General features: G+C 35.0%; 1 protein-coding gene across 2 annotated transcripts in view; it reads right to left on the reverse strand.

Annotated features, from left to right (window-relative positions):
- Positions 1-779: 779 nt before the first annotated feature.
- The window catches only part of TOGARAM1 (TOG array regulator of axonemal microtubules 1), an 81,488-nt gene continuing 67,991 nt past the window's right edge, over positions 780-14,276 (reverse strand). For both annotated transcript variants that reach the window (XM_044229672.1, XM_044229671.1), the window contains 5 exons: positions 14,139-14,257; positions 7,692-7,881; positions 6,066-6,285; positions 3,255-3,341; positions 780-1,928 (listed from right to left, as the gene is read on the reverse strand). In XM_044229672.1, the coding sequence (XP_044085607.1) occupies positions 1,675-1,928; positions 3,255-3,341; positions 6,066-6,285; positions 7,692-7,881; positions 14,139-14,257 (870 nt within the window). In that variant the 3' untranslated portion in view covers positions 780-1,674. The remainder of the gene's footprint in view (positions 1,929-3,254; positions 3,342-6,065; positions 6,286-7,691; positions 7,882-14,138; positions 14,258-14,276) is intronic.

Consider the following 14,276-nt stretch of genomic DNA (forward strand, 5'->3'; position numbering starts at 1 on the left):
TCTAGGTCAAAAGTGTATAAATCAGGTGCTGACAAACTATTTGAGAGGTCTGTTTTTGTTTGACCTGAGCTAAGAACGTATTTTACATTCTTAAAGAGTAAAAAAAACAAAAAACAAAAAAACCTCAAAGAATATGCCACTATCTGTCTGTAGCTTACAAAGCCAAAAACATTCACTTTTTGGTCCTTAATTTCAGACCTAAACTATAGAAACATAATAAAATACACTTGGAAGAACAGATAAAGCATGTATGTAACTATGAATATATGTTACAGTACCTACAAACAGAAAAAGTAACCAAGTCTTCACTTTCCATTCAGCTTAGCTTCAAATTGTAAAACCCCTTTTATTCCTCAGCAGTCATGGAGTAATACAAAGAATCACAATTTAAAATGAAGCCATATACATCAGAAAACTGGTAAGTGACACAACAAATGAAAAAGAATGAGGATAGTTCAAAACTGTAATAAAGTGATCATCGAGTAAACAAGGCACAGAATTATAGATGTTTAGAACAAGACAGAACTTTAAAAATCACCTAGTCCAGCCCTCATAGTTTAGAGATGGGAACACTGAGTCAGAGCCAGCAAGTGACTTGCCCAAGATCACATGGCTAATTTCCTTTAAAGGTAGAACTATAACCCAGGTCTATAGTTAGTCAATAGAGATAGGTCAATATTATATCAAGTATACCAAGTGAAAGCGATAGGCCAATATTATATATATATTTTATTTTAAGATATTTGGAAGGTGGAAAAATAGGACACCTCTCACACATCTACAGAAATAAATTTTTTATTTTTATAACATTCCTTTTCTTTTTATGATGCATACAGTACTTATAGCCCAAGAATTCTGAGAAAAGCTATAGAAGACCTGGCACTATTTTTGAGAATTACACAACTGGGCAGCAAAATAACACCTTTATAAATGTTGGGACATATAGAAATAAAATTTAGTGTTTGCACACAAAAATAGGGAAGTTACATTCAACACGTTTTCTTTAACGTGCATTTAAAATGTTTTAAGCGTTTTCTAAAACTTTGGTTATCATGCTTCATTAAAACTTGTTGAATTTCAAATTATGTAAATGATTTAACCCAAATGGTAGGCAAATATATCACATTAACACAGCAGCAAAAGCAAGCTAATACTGCACAATCATATTAGCAGACTGATTTCAGAAATACATGTTTTTCACAAATAGCACACATAAGTTAATTTGTTATAACATAGTTCAATGACTTTTCTTTCATTTTATAAAATAAGGCTGAGTAATGAGACATAGCAGAACATGATTACATAATAAAAAGTATATTTTTAATTACAAATCTAATTGTACATATAGGGCAATGAATTGTGGTTTCTATAGAATAGTGCAAATGAGCAGGACTTTCCTCAAAAATAATATACTTGGATTCATTCCATGTACCTCAGATTTCATGAATATTAGGTTATATTAATCATTTTAGGTTTTTGTGAGATGAGTGCAAGTGGCAGGGTTCAGATAGGGCAGACGTGTACTCATTGGCTGCAAATACAAATAGCCATTGACTTAATTTACCAGATGAGAAGTGCAGGCACTGAAATTGTTACTTTAAAAAAGTTCCATTTGTCATCATGTAAACAATTTTCTTCATCATACTATATTTCATCAAAGATTCATAATTCATTTCATATTGTCATATCAAGCAATTCTTCTAAACTCTTTTTGATATGTGGTGGTTGAGATACAGCCTGATTTAACAGATTCTGACCCATTTGTGCAAAAAGTGCTTTTGATAACTTAGCTGTGGCTGTTCGTATATTTCCTCCAGCTCCAGGCAAAGAGCCACTATTTGTCATGTTCCCTAAGAGATGCCATAAAACACCCAATACTTTCTGTTCTGTGGCATGGGGCTTCCTTTGATAAAGTTCCATAACAATATCTGAAACATAAAAATCGGTAAATAGTGAGGTTTTCAAAAAAAATAAATTCAAGTTTAGCTAATTAAAAAGCATACAAAATATACTAAGCTTTTCCCCTATGCCATTTGTCCTAAAATGTCAGGCTTTTATTTATTTATTTACTTGTTTGTTTTTTAACAAAGTATTTTATTTTTATTTTTTTAATTTTAAAAAATTTCCTTAAAAGGTTTTATTTATTTATTTATTTGACAGACAGAGATCACAAGTAGGCAGAGAGGCAAGCAGAGAGAGGAGGGGAAGCAGGTTCCCTGCTGAGCCAAGAGCCATCTGATGCAGGGCTCGATCCCAGGACCCTGGAATCATGACCTGAGCTGGAGGCAGAGGCTTTAACCCACTGAGCCACCCAGGTGCCCCAAAGGTCAGGATTTTAAAGAAAAGTAAGGTCAGAAACTTTCCTCCCAAAGAATCTTAAAGTATTAGAATTCCATATATGACAACTTAGTTCAGGTAAAAGGAGTAAACATAGGAATTAAACCCAAAATTCATCTCAATGTTTTCCAAATGTAGTTAAATAAAAACATACATTTTTAAGTCACTGACCTTTTATCAAATACGTAATTCAAAATAATTTTCCAACTGCACCAAATTGACTTTAATGTCTTTTTATTTTTTTCCTCTATTATTTCTACTGACAGGAAGACTAAATACTTACTGGATAAAAAAGGATAAAATTCTTTTTTTTTTTTAAAGATTTTATTTATTTATCAGAGAGAGAGGGGGAGAGAGTGAGCAAAGGCAGACAGAATGGCAGGCAGAGGCAGAGGGAGAAGCAGGCTCCCCGCTGAGCAAGGAGCCCGATGTGGGACTCGATCCCAGGACGCTGGGACCACGACCCAAGCCAAAGGCAGCTGCTCAACCAACTGAGCCACCCAGGCGTCCCAAAAAAGGATAAAATTCTTAAAGAAAATTTTGAGGGATAAAAGTCTTAAAAGGTTCTCATAGGGATGATTATGCAATTTATTTCTACATTGTGCATAACAATATTGAATTTGGTAGTTAACCCCAAATTAAATTGAAATGCCTATCAGTTTATCCTAAGGTAATAAAATATTTCTTTAAAGTGTTCATTTTCTTTAAGGATTTTATTTATTTATTTGACAGAGATCACAAGTAGGCAGAGAGAGAGAGGGGGAAGCAGGCTCCCTGCCGAGCAGAGCGCCCAATGCCAGGGTTCGATTCTAGGACCCTGAGACTATGACCTCAGCCAAAGGCAGAGGCTTAACCCACTGAGCCACCCAGGTACCCCTAAAATATTTCTTTAGAAACAGCAATTAAAAAATACTTACCAGCAAGCTTTTCAGTCATATCTTGTTTTGCTTTTCCATTTAAAAACTGAGCTTTTGTGCAAAATGGCTGTAGAAGTAAGTAATTATCTAAACAAAAACAATATTAAAGACATATAAAGAATTATGGGATTTTATTTTCCAGTACATAGAACTGAAAGGAAAATATTTTCATGCAAATGAATGCAAATGTGTTAAAAAGATTTTTTTTAAATCTATGTAATCACTACACTTAACATTATCTATAAAACCTTAATAGGATAATAGTCTTATAGCAAATAAGAAATAAAAATACTGAATATTAAAAGAGCTATCATATGGTATAAAAAAGCAAAAGAATTGCCTATCTCCCAGGCATCTTATTCCAAAAAATAGAATACAGATTTATCAAAAACAAACAAAAAACAGAAAATAAAAATTGTTGTATTTTTTTTTATTTTTTTCAAAGTTTTAATTCTATAATAATTATAGATTCACAGGATGTTACAAAGGTCCTATGTACCTTTCACTAAAAGTTGTATCTTAAATAATTATAGTATACATCAAAATACGGAATCTGACATTTATACATGTGCATAGTTCTAATCTGCATCATTCACCTAATTGTTGATTTTTGGAGGTTTTTTTATAAGCTCTACACCCAATGTGGGGCTTGAACTCATGACCCTGAGATCAAAAGTCACGCACTCTATTGACTAAGCCAACGAGGTGCCCCTACCTGTGTACAATTCTATGTCATTTTATCATATGTGTAGATTTGTAATGATCACTGCAATTAACATATAGAACTATTCTCTCACCACAAAGATCTCCCTAGTCTCATCCAGCTCCTCCTCCCTAGCTGCCCCTAAATGCTGATAACCACTAATCTGTTTTCTATCTCTATAAATTTTATCATTTTTAGAGGGTTATACATATGGAATCCTATAGCATGTGACCTTTTGGGACTGTCTTCTTTCACTGAGCATTGTGTTGTGTGTATCCATAATACTATTTTATTACTAAGTAGTATTCTACTGTATGAATGTTATCACAAATTTTTTCACTATTAACCCAGTAAATTACATTTAGGTTATCTGCAGTTTTTGGCTATTGCAAATAAAGCGGTTATAAACAACAGTGTACAGGTTTTTAGATGGAAATGAGTTTTCATTTCTCTGGAATAAATGCCTAAGGATGGATGGGTTATATGATAAGCATAGTTTAGTTTTTCTAAGAAATTGCCTAACTATTTTCTACAGTGGCTACACCATTTTATTTACATTTTCACCAGCAAAGTAGCAAAGATTCAGTTTCTCTGAAATCTTGTTGTCATTCTTTTACATCTTAGCTGTCCTAATACTTGCTATAAACTGAATGCTTGTTTCTTCCAAAATTCATATGTTGAAACCCAATCCCCATTGTTATGACATTTGAAGGTGAGGCCTTTGGAAGGTGATTAGGTCATGAAGGTAGAGCCCTTATGAATGGGATTAGTGCTCTCTTACAAAAGATGTCCCAGAAAACTCCTCTGCCCCTTCTATCATGTGGCAACACAAACAGAAGATGGGGCCATCTAGGAACCAGAAAGTCGGCCCTCACCAGACACCAAATCTGTTGACACCTCATCCTTGAACTTTCTGGCCTCCAGAACTCTGAGAAATAAATGTTTTCATGCCATCCAGTCTGTAGTAGTTTGTTGTAGCAGCCCCTACAGACTAACATATTTGTGTAGTGATCATGGTCTTAACTTGAATATTACATTTCCATAATGACTAGGGATGTTGAACAGCTTTTCATGTATTTATCTGCCATCCATATATTCTCTTCAGTGAAATGTTTCTCCATGTCCTTTGTCCATTTTCTAACTGAACTGTTTAATGTTCAGTTTTTTTTTTAAGGTTTTTTTTTTATTTATTTGACAGAGATCACAAGTAGGCAGAGAGGCAGGCAGAGAGAGAGAGAGAGGAGGAAGCAGGCTCCCTGCTGAGCAGAGAGCCCAATGTGGGGCTCGATCCCAGGACCCTGAGATCATGACCTGAGCTAAAGGCAGAGGCTTTAACTCACTGAGCCACCCAGGTGCCCCTAATGTTCAGTTTTGAGAGTTCTTTATATACTCTGAGTTCTTCCTCATATATGTGGTTTGCAAATGCTTTCTTCCAATCTGTAGTATGTCTCTTTATGTACTCAACAGAGTCTTTTGAGGAGCAAATGTTTTTAATTTTGATGAAGTCTAATTTATTAACTTTTATGAACCATGCTTTTAGTGTCATGATAACAATTCTTCACCAAGCCCTCAGGTCCTAAGGATTTCTACTTACGTTATCCTTAAAAGTTTTACAATTAAGTTTTACATTTATTTATTTATTTAAAAATATTTTATTTATTTATTTGACAGACAGAGATCACAAGTAGGCAGAGAGAGAGGAAGAAGCAGGCTCCCTGCTAAGCAGAGAGCCCGATGCAGGGCTTGATCCCAGGACCCTGAGACCATGACCTGAGCCGAAGGCAGAGGATTTAAACCACTGAGCCACCCAGGCGCCCCTAAGTTTTACATTTAAATCTAAGATCCATTTTAAGTTAATTTTGCATCAGATGTGAGAATGAGGTAGAAAAAAAGAACAGAAAAGTAAAAAATAAGGGAAGATAAAGTCAATTGAATGGGACAGTATTTAATCTCTAAAAATAATTTAAAATACTACTGAGAATATCACATTAAATGACAAATATTGACTATGATTTCATTATTAAAAAAAAAAAAAACACAATGTGTAGAATCAGAACGTACAAAAGTAAAGCCAAAATAATTTGAGTGCCAAAGTCAAGATTTCTTACCTACGTGCTGACTCAGTGCCTGAACAACATTTGTGGCAGCAGCATAGATGCCTGGATTCTTAGAATTCAGATTGTTATCTACTATTGCTGGAATTAGCATGTTGATTATAGGCGATAAGTTGTCTCTAAGCAAAGGAATCATTTTGTGCATTGTTTCCAGAGCCACCAGATTTACTTTACTATTAGAATCATGAAGTCGAGATTTAAAAGCATCAAAGATCTGAAAGTAAATTAGTAAATTATTTAAAGTAAAATAATATAGCTATTTAAATTCTTTTTGGCATTCTGTAGTATTTTTCCTATTAACAATACTGTTTAAAAACATACACCCAACATTTTATTTAATCTGAACTTAGATAATAGGAATTTTATAAAAACTTCGATGTTAAATCTAAGTCTCAAAATTTCTTAGAGCAAAAAGACAAATCTTCAAAGATCACCCAAAAGACATACTAATAAATTAAGGTTGAGAAATTCAGCTTACTAGGAAGATGACTGGCTTACTGTAAATGGGATAGAGATGCTCTTTTTTGGAAGGTACAAGTTAGCTTAGGTAACTCTAAGAATTCAAGAAAAGTTTCTACTTTTATCACTACTGATACCGGAATTAGACATGTAAGTTTTACTGTAGAGATCTGATTTAGTTTCAGTTTGTCTTATGAAAATTTTATATGCAATTTCAGAGTTAAATTTTTATTATTCCCTCTTAACCCGGTTATTCCTTACTCTTTAGAATTCTTAACTTTCATAAGCTTAATTACAGTAAGGGAATGATAAATCTTTAGTCACATCAGGTGAGTGAAGAGCTATTCAGTGAGATTAAGATACATACATATATATATATATATATATATATATATATATATATATATCTGTGAGGCCAATACACACACACACACATACACACACATCTCTCATATAAAAACTATGAAAGCTAATTCATATACATACAATTTTTCATGTAAGAATAGTCTTCCCAAAACATTTATTTTTATTCAAAATTAAGTGACAGTACTACTGGAATTAAGGGTAGTTATGGTATATTGGCCAAGTTTAATGACCATAAACACAATTTTAAAATGGAATTTAGTAATTAACTGAACTCTGAAGAAGCATAAATCATCTATGCTCAATTTGTTACTATCTCTTTTTCTATTGCTTGTTATCTTCCTAAAGGTTGGTATGTAAATTAGTATATACAAGATTTGTAATCTACATATAAAAATTTTAATATCTATTCTTAGTAGCATCAGAGCTCTTAAATGCCCGAGTTCTTAAAATATTTATTGATTCGCTGAACATATATTCACTGAATGTCAGGTTCCACAGGCTCTGAGAATACAGAGCTTCAGAGAAGTTACCAAAATCAAAGAAGTTACCAAAATACCAAAGAAGTTACTGAATTCTGGGAGAATTCAGACAAATAAGCAGCTATTTTTCTATTTTTTCCAAATTATTTTGTTCTCGAATGCTTTTAACAGAGCACAATCTAAGCAATCCATACTTTTCACTAAGTTTAACATTTTAAAATAATATATGTAAGGTGTAAGATTTAGGGTAATTTCTTATACTAAAGAGCTGTTAGCTACATATTGAAAATGAAAATTAATTTTGACAGTTCATTACCTTCACAATGTTTCCAACAACAAGCTCTTGATTGTTTTCAGTATCTGATAAAAGCTGCTTAATCCCATTAATGCGATCACGGAAGTCTTTTGCATTTAATAAACTGGTTATGACTTTAATGTATTCAGCACTTTCTAAGGAATTACGGGGAATTGATTTTCTGGTGATGTCACGAATTTCAGTTACTTCTCTAAAGTCAAAGAAAGGTAAATTTAATTTCATTATTAATTTCCTATAAGAAACACAAACATAATAAATAGTTCTTATTACACATTTATTTTTCAAAAATTCTGAAAGTGATTGCCATAATACCTGTGTAGGCGCGGGGGGCGGCGGAGGGGCTAAAATCTCCCCTGAGAGGGGCGCCTGGGTGGCTCAGTGGGTTAAAGCCTCTGTCTTCACCTTAGTTCATGATCCCAGAGTCCTGGGATGGAGCCCTGGATTGTGCTCTCTGCTCAACAGGGAGCCTGCTTCCCATCCTCTCTCTCTCTCTCTCTGCCTGCCTCTCTGCCTACTTGTGATCTCTATCAAATAAATAAATAAAATCTTTTTTAAAAAATTAAAATCTCCCGAGATTGTTGATTTGCTAGGAGGACTCACAGAATTTAGCACATAGTTTTACTCAGAGCTAAGATTTATTACAGAAGTAGACAAAGCAAAATCAGCAAAGGGAAAAAGTGCAGGTGTCAAAGTATTGTCAAAACTAGATACAAGCTTCCAAGGGTCCTTTCCCAGTTCACACAGGACAGTTTCTTTTTTTTTAAGATTTTATTTCACAGAGAGAGATATAGAGAGGGAACATAAGCAGCGGGAGTGGGAGAGAAAGAAGCAGGCTTCCCTCTGAGCAGAGAGCCCAATGAAGGGCTGTATCCCAGGACCCTGGGATGACACCCAACAGCAGCCACCCAGTTGCCCTAACACAGTAACAAATTTAATTACTCCAGTAACAATTCATGACAACACATGTGAAATGTTGTCTACCAATGAACCTTATTAGAGACTCAATGCTCAGGCTTTATTTTTTTTAATTTTTTTTAAAGATTTTATTTATTTATTTGACAGACAGAGATCACAAGTAGGCAGAGAGGCAGGCAGAGAGAGAGAAAGAGAGAGAGAGAGAGGAGGAAGCAAGCTCCCTGCTGAGCAGAGCTCGATTCCAGAACCCTGGGATCATGAGCAAAGGCAGAGGCTTTAACCCACTGAGCCACCCAGGTGCCCCTATTTTCTTTTTTTTTTAAGTATTTTATTTATTTATTTGAGAGAGAGAGAGAGAGCAGGCAGTAGGGAGAGGGAGAGAGACTCTGAAGCAGATTCCACGCTGAGTGCAGAGCCTTACATGGGGCTCGATCCACAATCATGAGATCCTGACCTGAGACAGAAGCAAGAGTCAGACACTTAACCAACTGAGCCACCCAGGAACCCCTCAATGCTCAGGGTTTTTACTGGGAGTTGGCATGATTTGTCCTCTGCCTAGGATATTCTAAACTTCTAGGCTGCCAGAAGGAAAGCAGGTCTTTAGCATAAACCACATTGTTTGCCCAAACAATTGTGGTACAGTAAACTACTCTTATCAGTTAAGGAGCAGTGGTAATCTTCCTTAAATCCTAGTTCCCAGATGCCAACCAAGGGCTCATCTTGTCAGTCTGACTTTTGAAAAACAGAACTCTCAGATCTCCTGTATTAACTCAAAATATCCATGTGAATTTGCATGAGAAAACTAGAATCTTGACACTACTAGGACTTACTATTTCAATGATTTACTATTACTTACTATTACTAGCATCTTCTTTTTTAATGCTATAAAGGGGTGATGCAATGTAGCAGATGAATGATCCCTTTGAAACTAAGGTGTCATGCAAATTAACAGATCTTTTTTTTTTTTTTAAGATTTTCATTTATGTATTTGAGAGAGAGAGACAGAGAACACAAGCAGAAGGGAGAGGCAGAGGGAGAGGGAGAAGTTGGTTCCCTGCAGGGAACCCCATGTGGGGCTCGATCCCAAGACCTTGAGATCATGACCTGATCCAAAGGCACATGCTTAACCAACTGAGTCACCCATGCACCACCAAATTGACAGGTCATAAGGACAATAGTATGTGTTGCCAGTTACCATCTCTCTAATTACCAGTATTAAAAATGGCACTGAGGTTGACTTAAGAGCACTGATTAAAGATTTACTCAGAATCATCCTAAAAGCAGATATAGAATGGTGAGCTAGAACACAGATCTTAAGTAGATGTATTTATTCATTATTTTTAATTTGCTTAAATAAATTGATCTGAGGTTAATTTGTGAATGATTAATTCTATACAATGGGAAAAATAGAAGATTAAATTTATATTTAAACTGAGAAGTATATGATACATAAAAGGTGAATAAATGAAAAGAGTAAAAAGAACACCTCAAGAAGCCACCTAATTACTGCAACTTGTGTTTAAAGATGGCTTTTCTGTTATTTAAACAAAATGGATTTAATAGCAAAATAACAATGAATATACCTTAGGGTGTATGACAAAAAATAGACATATATACCACATATACACACACACCCCTCAATCAATCAGTTCAAAAGAAGGCAGGACAAAAGGGTCATTTTAGACTTAAAGACACCTGCAGATTGAAAGTAAGGGGACAGAGAAACATTTATAATGCCAATGAACATCAAAAGAAAGCTGGAGTAGCAGTATTTAGGTCAAACAAACTAGATTTTCAACTGAAGACTGTAACAAGAGATGAAGAAGGGCACTGTATCATAATGAAGGGAGCTATCCAAAAGGATCTAACAACTGTAAATATTTATGCCCCACACATAGGAAATACCCAAACATATAAAACAATAACAAATATAAAGGAACTCAATGATAATAATATGATAATAGTAGGAGACTTTAACATCCCACTTACAACAATGAATAAATCATCTAAACAGAAAATAAACAAGGAAACAATGGCTTTGAATGCCACACTGGACCAGAATGACTTAACACATATATTCAGAACATTTCATCCTAAAGCAGGATATACATTTAAGTACACATGGGACATTCTCCAAAACAGATCACATACTTGGTCATAAATCAGGCCCAAACAAGTATAAGTAGATTTAGATCATACCATGCATATTTTCCTACCATAGTGCTATGAAACTTGAAGTCATCCAAAAGAAAAAATTTGGAAAGAGCACAAATATATGGAGATTAAACAACATGCTACTAAACAATGAATGGGTCACAAGGAAATCAAAGAAGAAATAAGAAAAATACATGCAAACAAAGGAAAATGAAAATACAATGGTCCAAAACCTTCTGGATGCAGCAAAAGAGGTCATAAGAAGGAAGTATATAGTAATACAGGCCTACCTCAAGAAGCAAGAAGAATCTCAAATAAACAATCTAATCTTATACATAAAGGAGCCACAAAAAGAACAACAAAGCCTAAAGCTAGCAGAAGGCAAATAATAAAGATTAGAGCAGAAATAAATGACATAGAAACTAAGAGAACAACAGAACTTATCAATGAAAGGCGGCAGTGGTTCTCAGAAAAAAATTAGTAAAATTGATAAACCCCTAACCAGACTTATCAAAAAAAAGGATCCAAATAAGTAAAATCATGAATGAAAGAGGATAGATCACAACCAACACCAAAGAAATACAAAATGCTATTTTTAAAAAATACATTTTATTTATTTGAGAGAGAGAGCGCAAGCATAAGCAGGGTGGAAGGGTAGAGGGAGAGGGAGAAGCAGATTCCCCACTGAACAGAGCCAATGTGGGGCTCAATCCCAGGACCCTGAGATCATGACCTGAGCTGAAGGCAGAGGCTTAGCCCACTGAGCCACCCACAATTAAAAGAGAATATTATATGCCAACAGTTTAAGCAATCTATAAGAAATGGATGCACTCCTAGAAACATTTAAACTACCAAAACTGACACAGGAAGAAATAGAAAATTTGAACAGACCCATAACCAGCAAGGAAATTGGATCAGTAATCAAAAATCCCTCAAGGTACAAAAGTTCTGGGCCAAATGGCTTCACAAGGGAATTCTACTCAACATTTAAAGAAGATTGAATACCTATTCTTCTCAAACTGTTTCATAAAATAGAAAAGGAAGGAAAACTTCCAAATTCATTATGAGACCAGCATTATCTTGATTCCAGTAAAATAAGAGAACTATACGTCAAATGCCTTGATGATTCAATATTCACAAATCAATCAACATGATATTAATAAAATAAAGGATAAAAACCATATGATCCTTTCAATAGATGCAGAAAAGGCATTTGACAAAGTATAGCATCCATTTATGATAAAAACCCTCAAGAAAGTAGGCTTATAGGAAGGTACCTCATCATAACAAAGGCCATACATGAAGAACCCACAGCTAAAATCATCCTCAAGGGGATGAGAGCTTTTTCCTCCATGGTCAGGAACAAGACAGGGAACCCACTCTCACTACTGTTACTTAGCTTGGTACTGGAAATCCTAGCCTCAGCAATCAGACAACAACAACAAAAAAAAGGGATCCAAATCAGCAAGGAAGGGGCACCTGGGTGGCTCAGTCATTAAGCGTCTCCCTTCAGCACAGGTCATGATCCCAGGATCCTGGGATTGAGCCCCACATCAGGCTCCCTGCTCGGCTGGAAAGTCTACTTCTCCATCTCCCATTCCCCCTGCTTGTGTTCCCGCTCTCGCTGTCTCTCGCTCTATCAAATAAGTAAATAAATAAAAATCTTAAAGGATGACAACAACAAAAAATCAGCAAGGAAGAAGTCAGACTTTCACTATTTGCAGATGACATGATACTTTATATAGAAAACCCAAAAAAATCCACAAGTTTCCAATCCACAAGAAGATGAATTCAGTAAAGATGCAAGATACAAAATCAACATGCAGAAATCTGTTGCAGTTCTATATACCAATAATGCACAGCAGAAAGAGAAATTAAGAAAAATCCCGGGGGGTCTGGGTGGCTCAGTGGGTTAAAGCCTCTGCCTTTGGCTCAGGTCATGATCTCAGAGTCCTGGGATCCAGCCACACATCAGACTCTCAGCTCAGCAGGGAGCCTGCTTCCTCCTCTCTCTCTGCCTGCCTCTCGGCCTACTTGAGATCTCTGTCTGTCAAATAAATAAATAAAGTCTTAAAAAAAAAAAAAAAAAGAAAAGAAAACGATCCTATTTATAATTGTACCAAACCCATGAGATATCTAGGAATAAACCTAACCAAAGAGGTAAAAGATCTGTACTCTAAAATCTATAAAACACCTAAGAAAGAAATTAAAGATGATACAAAGAAATGGAAAAGCATTCTATACTCATGGATTAGAAGAACTAAGATTGTTAAAATTTCTATACAAACCCAAAGCACTTTACACATTTAATGCAAATCCTATCAAAATACCAACAGCATTTATCACAGAGCTAGAACAACTCCACAATTTGTATGGAACCACAGAAGACCCTGAATAGCCAAAGCAACCTTGAAAAAGAAAAGCAAAGCTGGAAGCATCATGATTTTGGACTTCATGTTTTATTACAAAGTTGTATTGATCAAAACAGTATGGTACTGGCACAAAAACTGACAGATCAATGGAACGTAACAGACCAGAAATGAACCCACAACTATATGGTCAAATAATCTTTGACAAAGCAGGAAAGAATATCCCATAGAAAAAAGATGGTGTCTTCACTATCAGAATTGGAAAAACGACAATAACATGTAAAAGAATGAAATTCAACCACTTTTTTTTTTTACGATATTCATTTATTCATTTGGCAGAGAGAGAGAGCACAAGCAGGGCAAGGAGTGGGCAGATGGAAAGAGAGAAGCCCTAAGCGGGGCTTGATCCCAGAACCCTGGGATCATGACCTGAGCAGAAGGCAGACGCTTAACCAACTGAGCTACCCAGACCCCCCTAAAAATATATATATATTTTTAAAAATTATATAATCAATCTATTACATGTTAAATAGTGTAAGCAGGTTACATAATTATATACATAATTATATTTCTAATAAATTTAAGAGTAGTCTTTTTCTGGTTGATGCTAGTATGGATGATTAGTTAATTCTTTCAATGTTTGGATTTCCTAAAGTTGTTTTTTTTTTTCACGAACCATAATTATATATTACTTTTATAATCAAGGGGGAAAAGTAAAGGCTATAAATGAAAACAAAATTAATCAGAGTTGTCCAACACAGGCCTAATATTGACAAGTTCAACAACACTGAAGTTTTAATAACATTTAGTGCACGTCAAAGCCAGTTGCTATGAATATATAACTGCCTTATTAAATATAATTACCTTACACTTTTAAGTACTTACCAACTTTTAAAACTCCATTACGTTTTGACAAATACCCCTGGGACAGTTCATAAAAACATCCAAATGAGACTACTATCTCTAGGGAGTAATTTCTCTAATGATGTGGACTATCAAATGATCCTACCTTTCAGCTGAATCGAAAGCATCTCTAGAAACAGATGATGACCTTGCATTTCCAACAGTGCCAGTATGAGATCGTCTTCCTTTTGCTGAAGGAGTATCTAGTGGTATCTCTCCTAAGCCCTTTAAGTAATATAAAGAA

The sequence above is a fragment of the Neovison vison genome, chromosome 13 (genome assembly GCF_020171115.1).
Source record: "Neovison vison isolate M4711 chromosome 13, ASM_NN_V1, whole genome shotgun sequence".
Classification (NCBI taxonomy): domain Eukaryota; kingdom Metazoa; phylum Chordata; class Mammalia; order Carnivora; family Mustelidae; genus Neogale; species Neogale vison.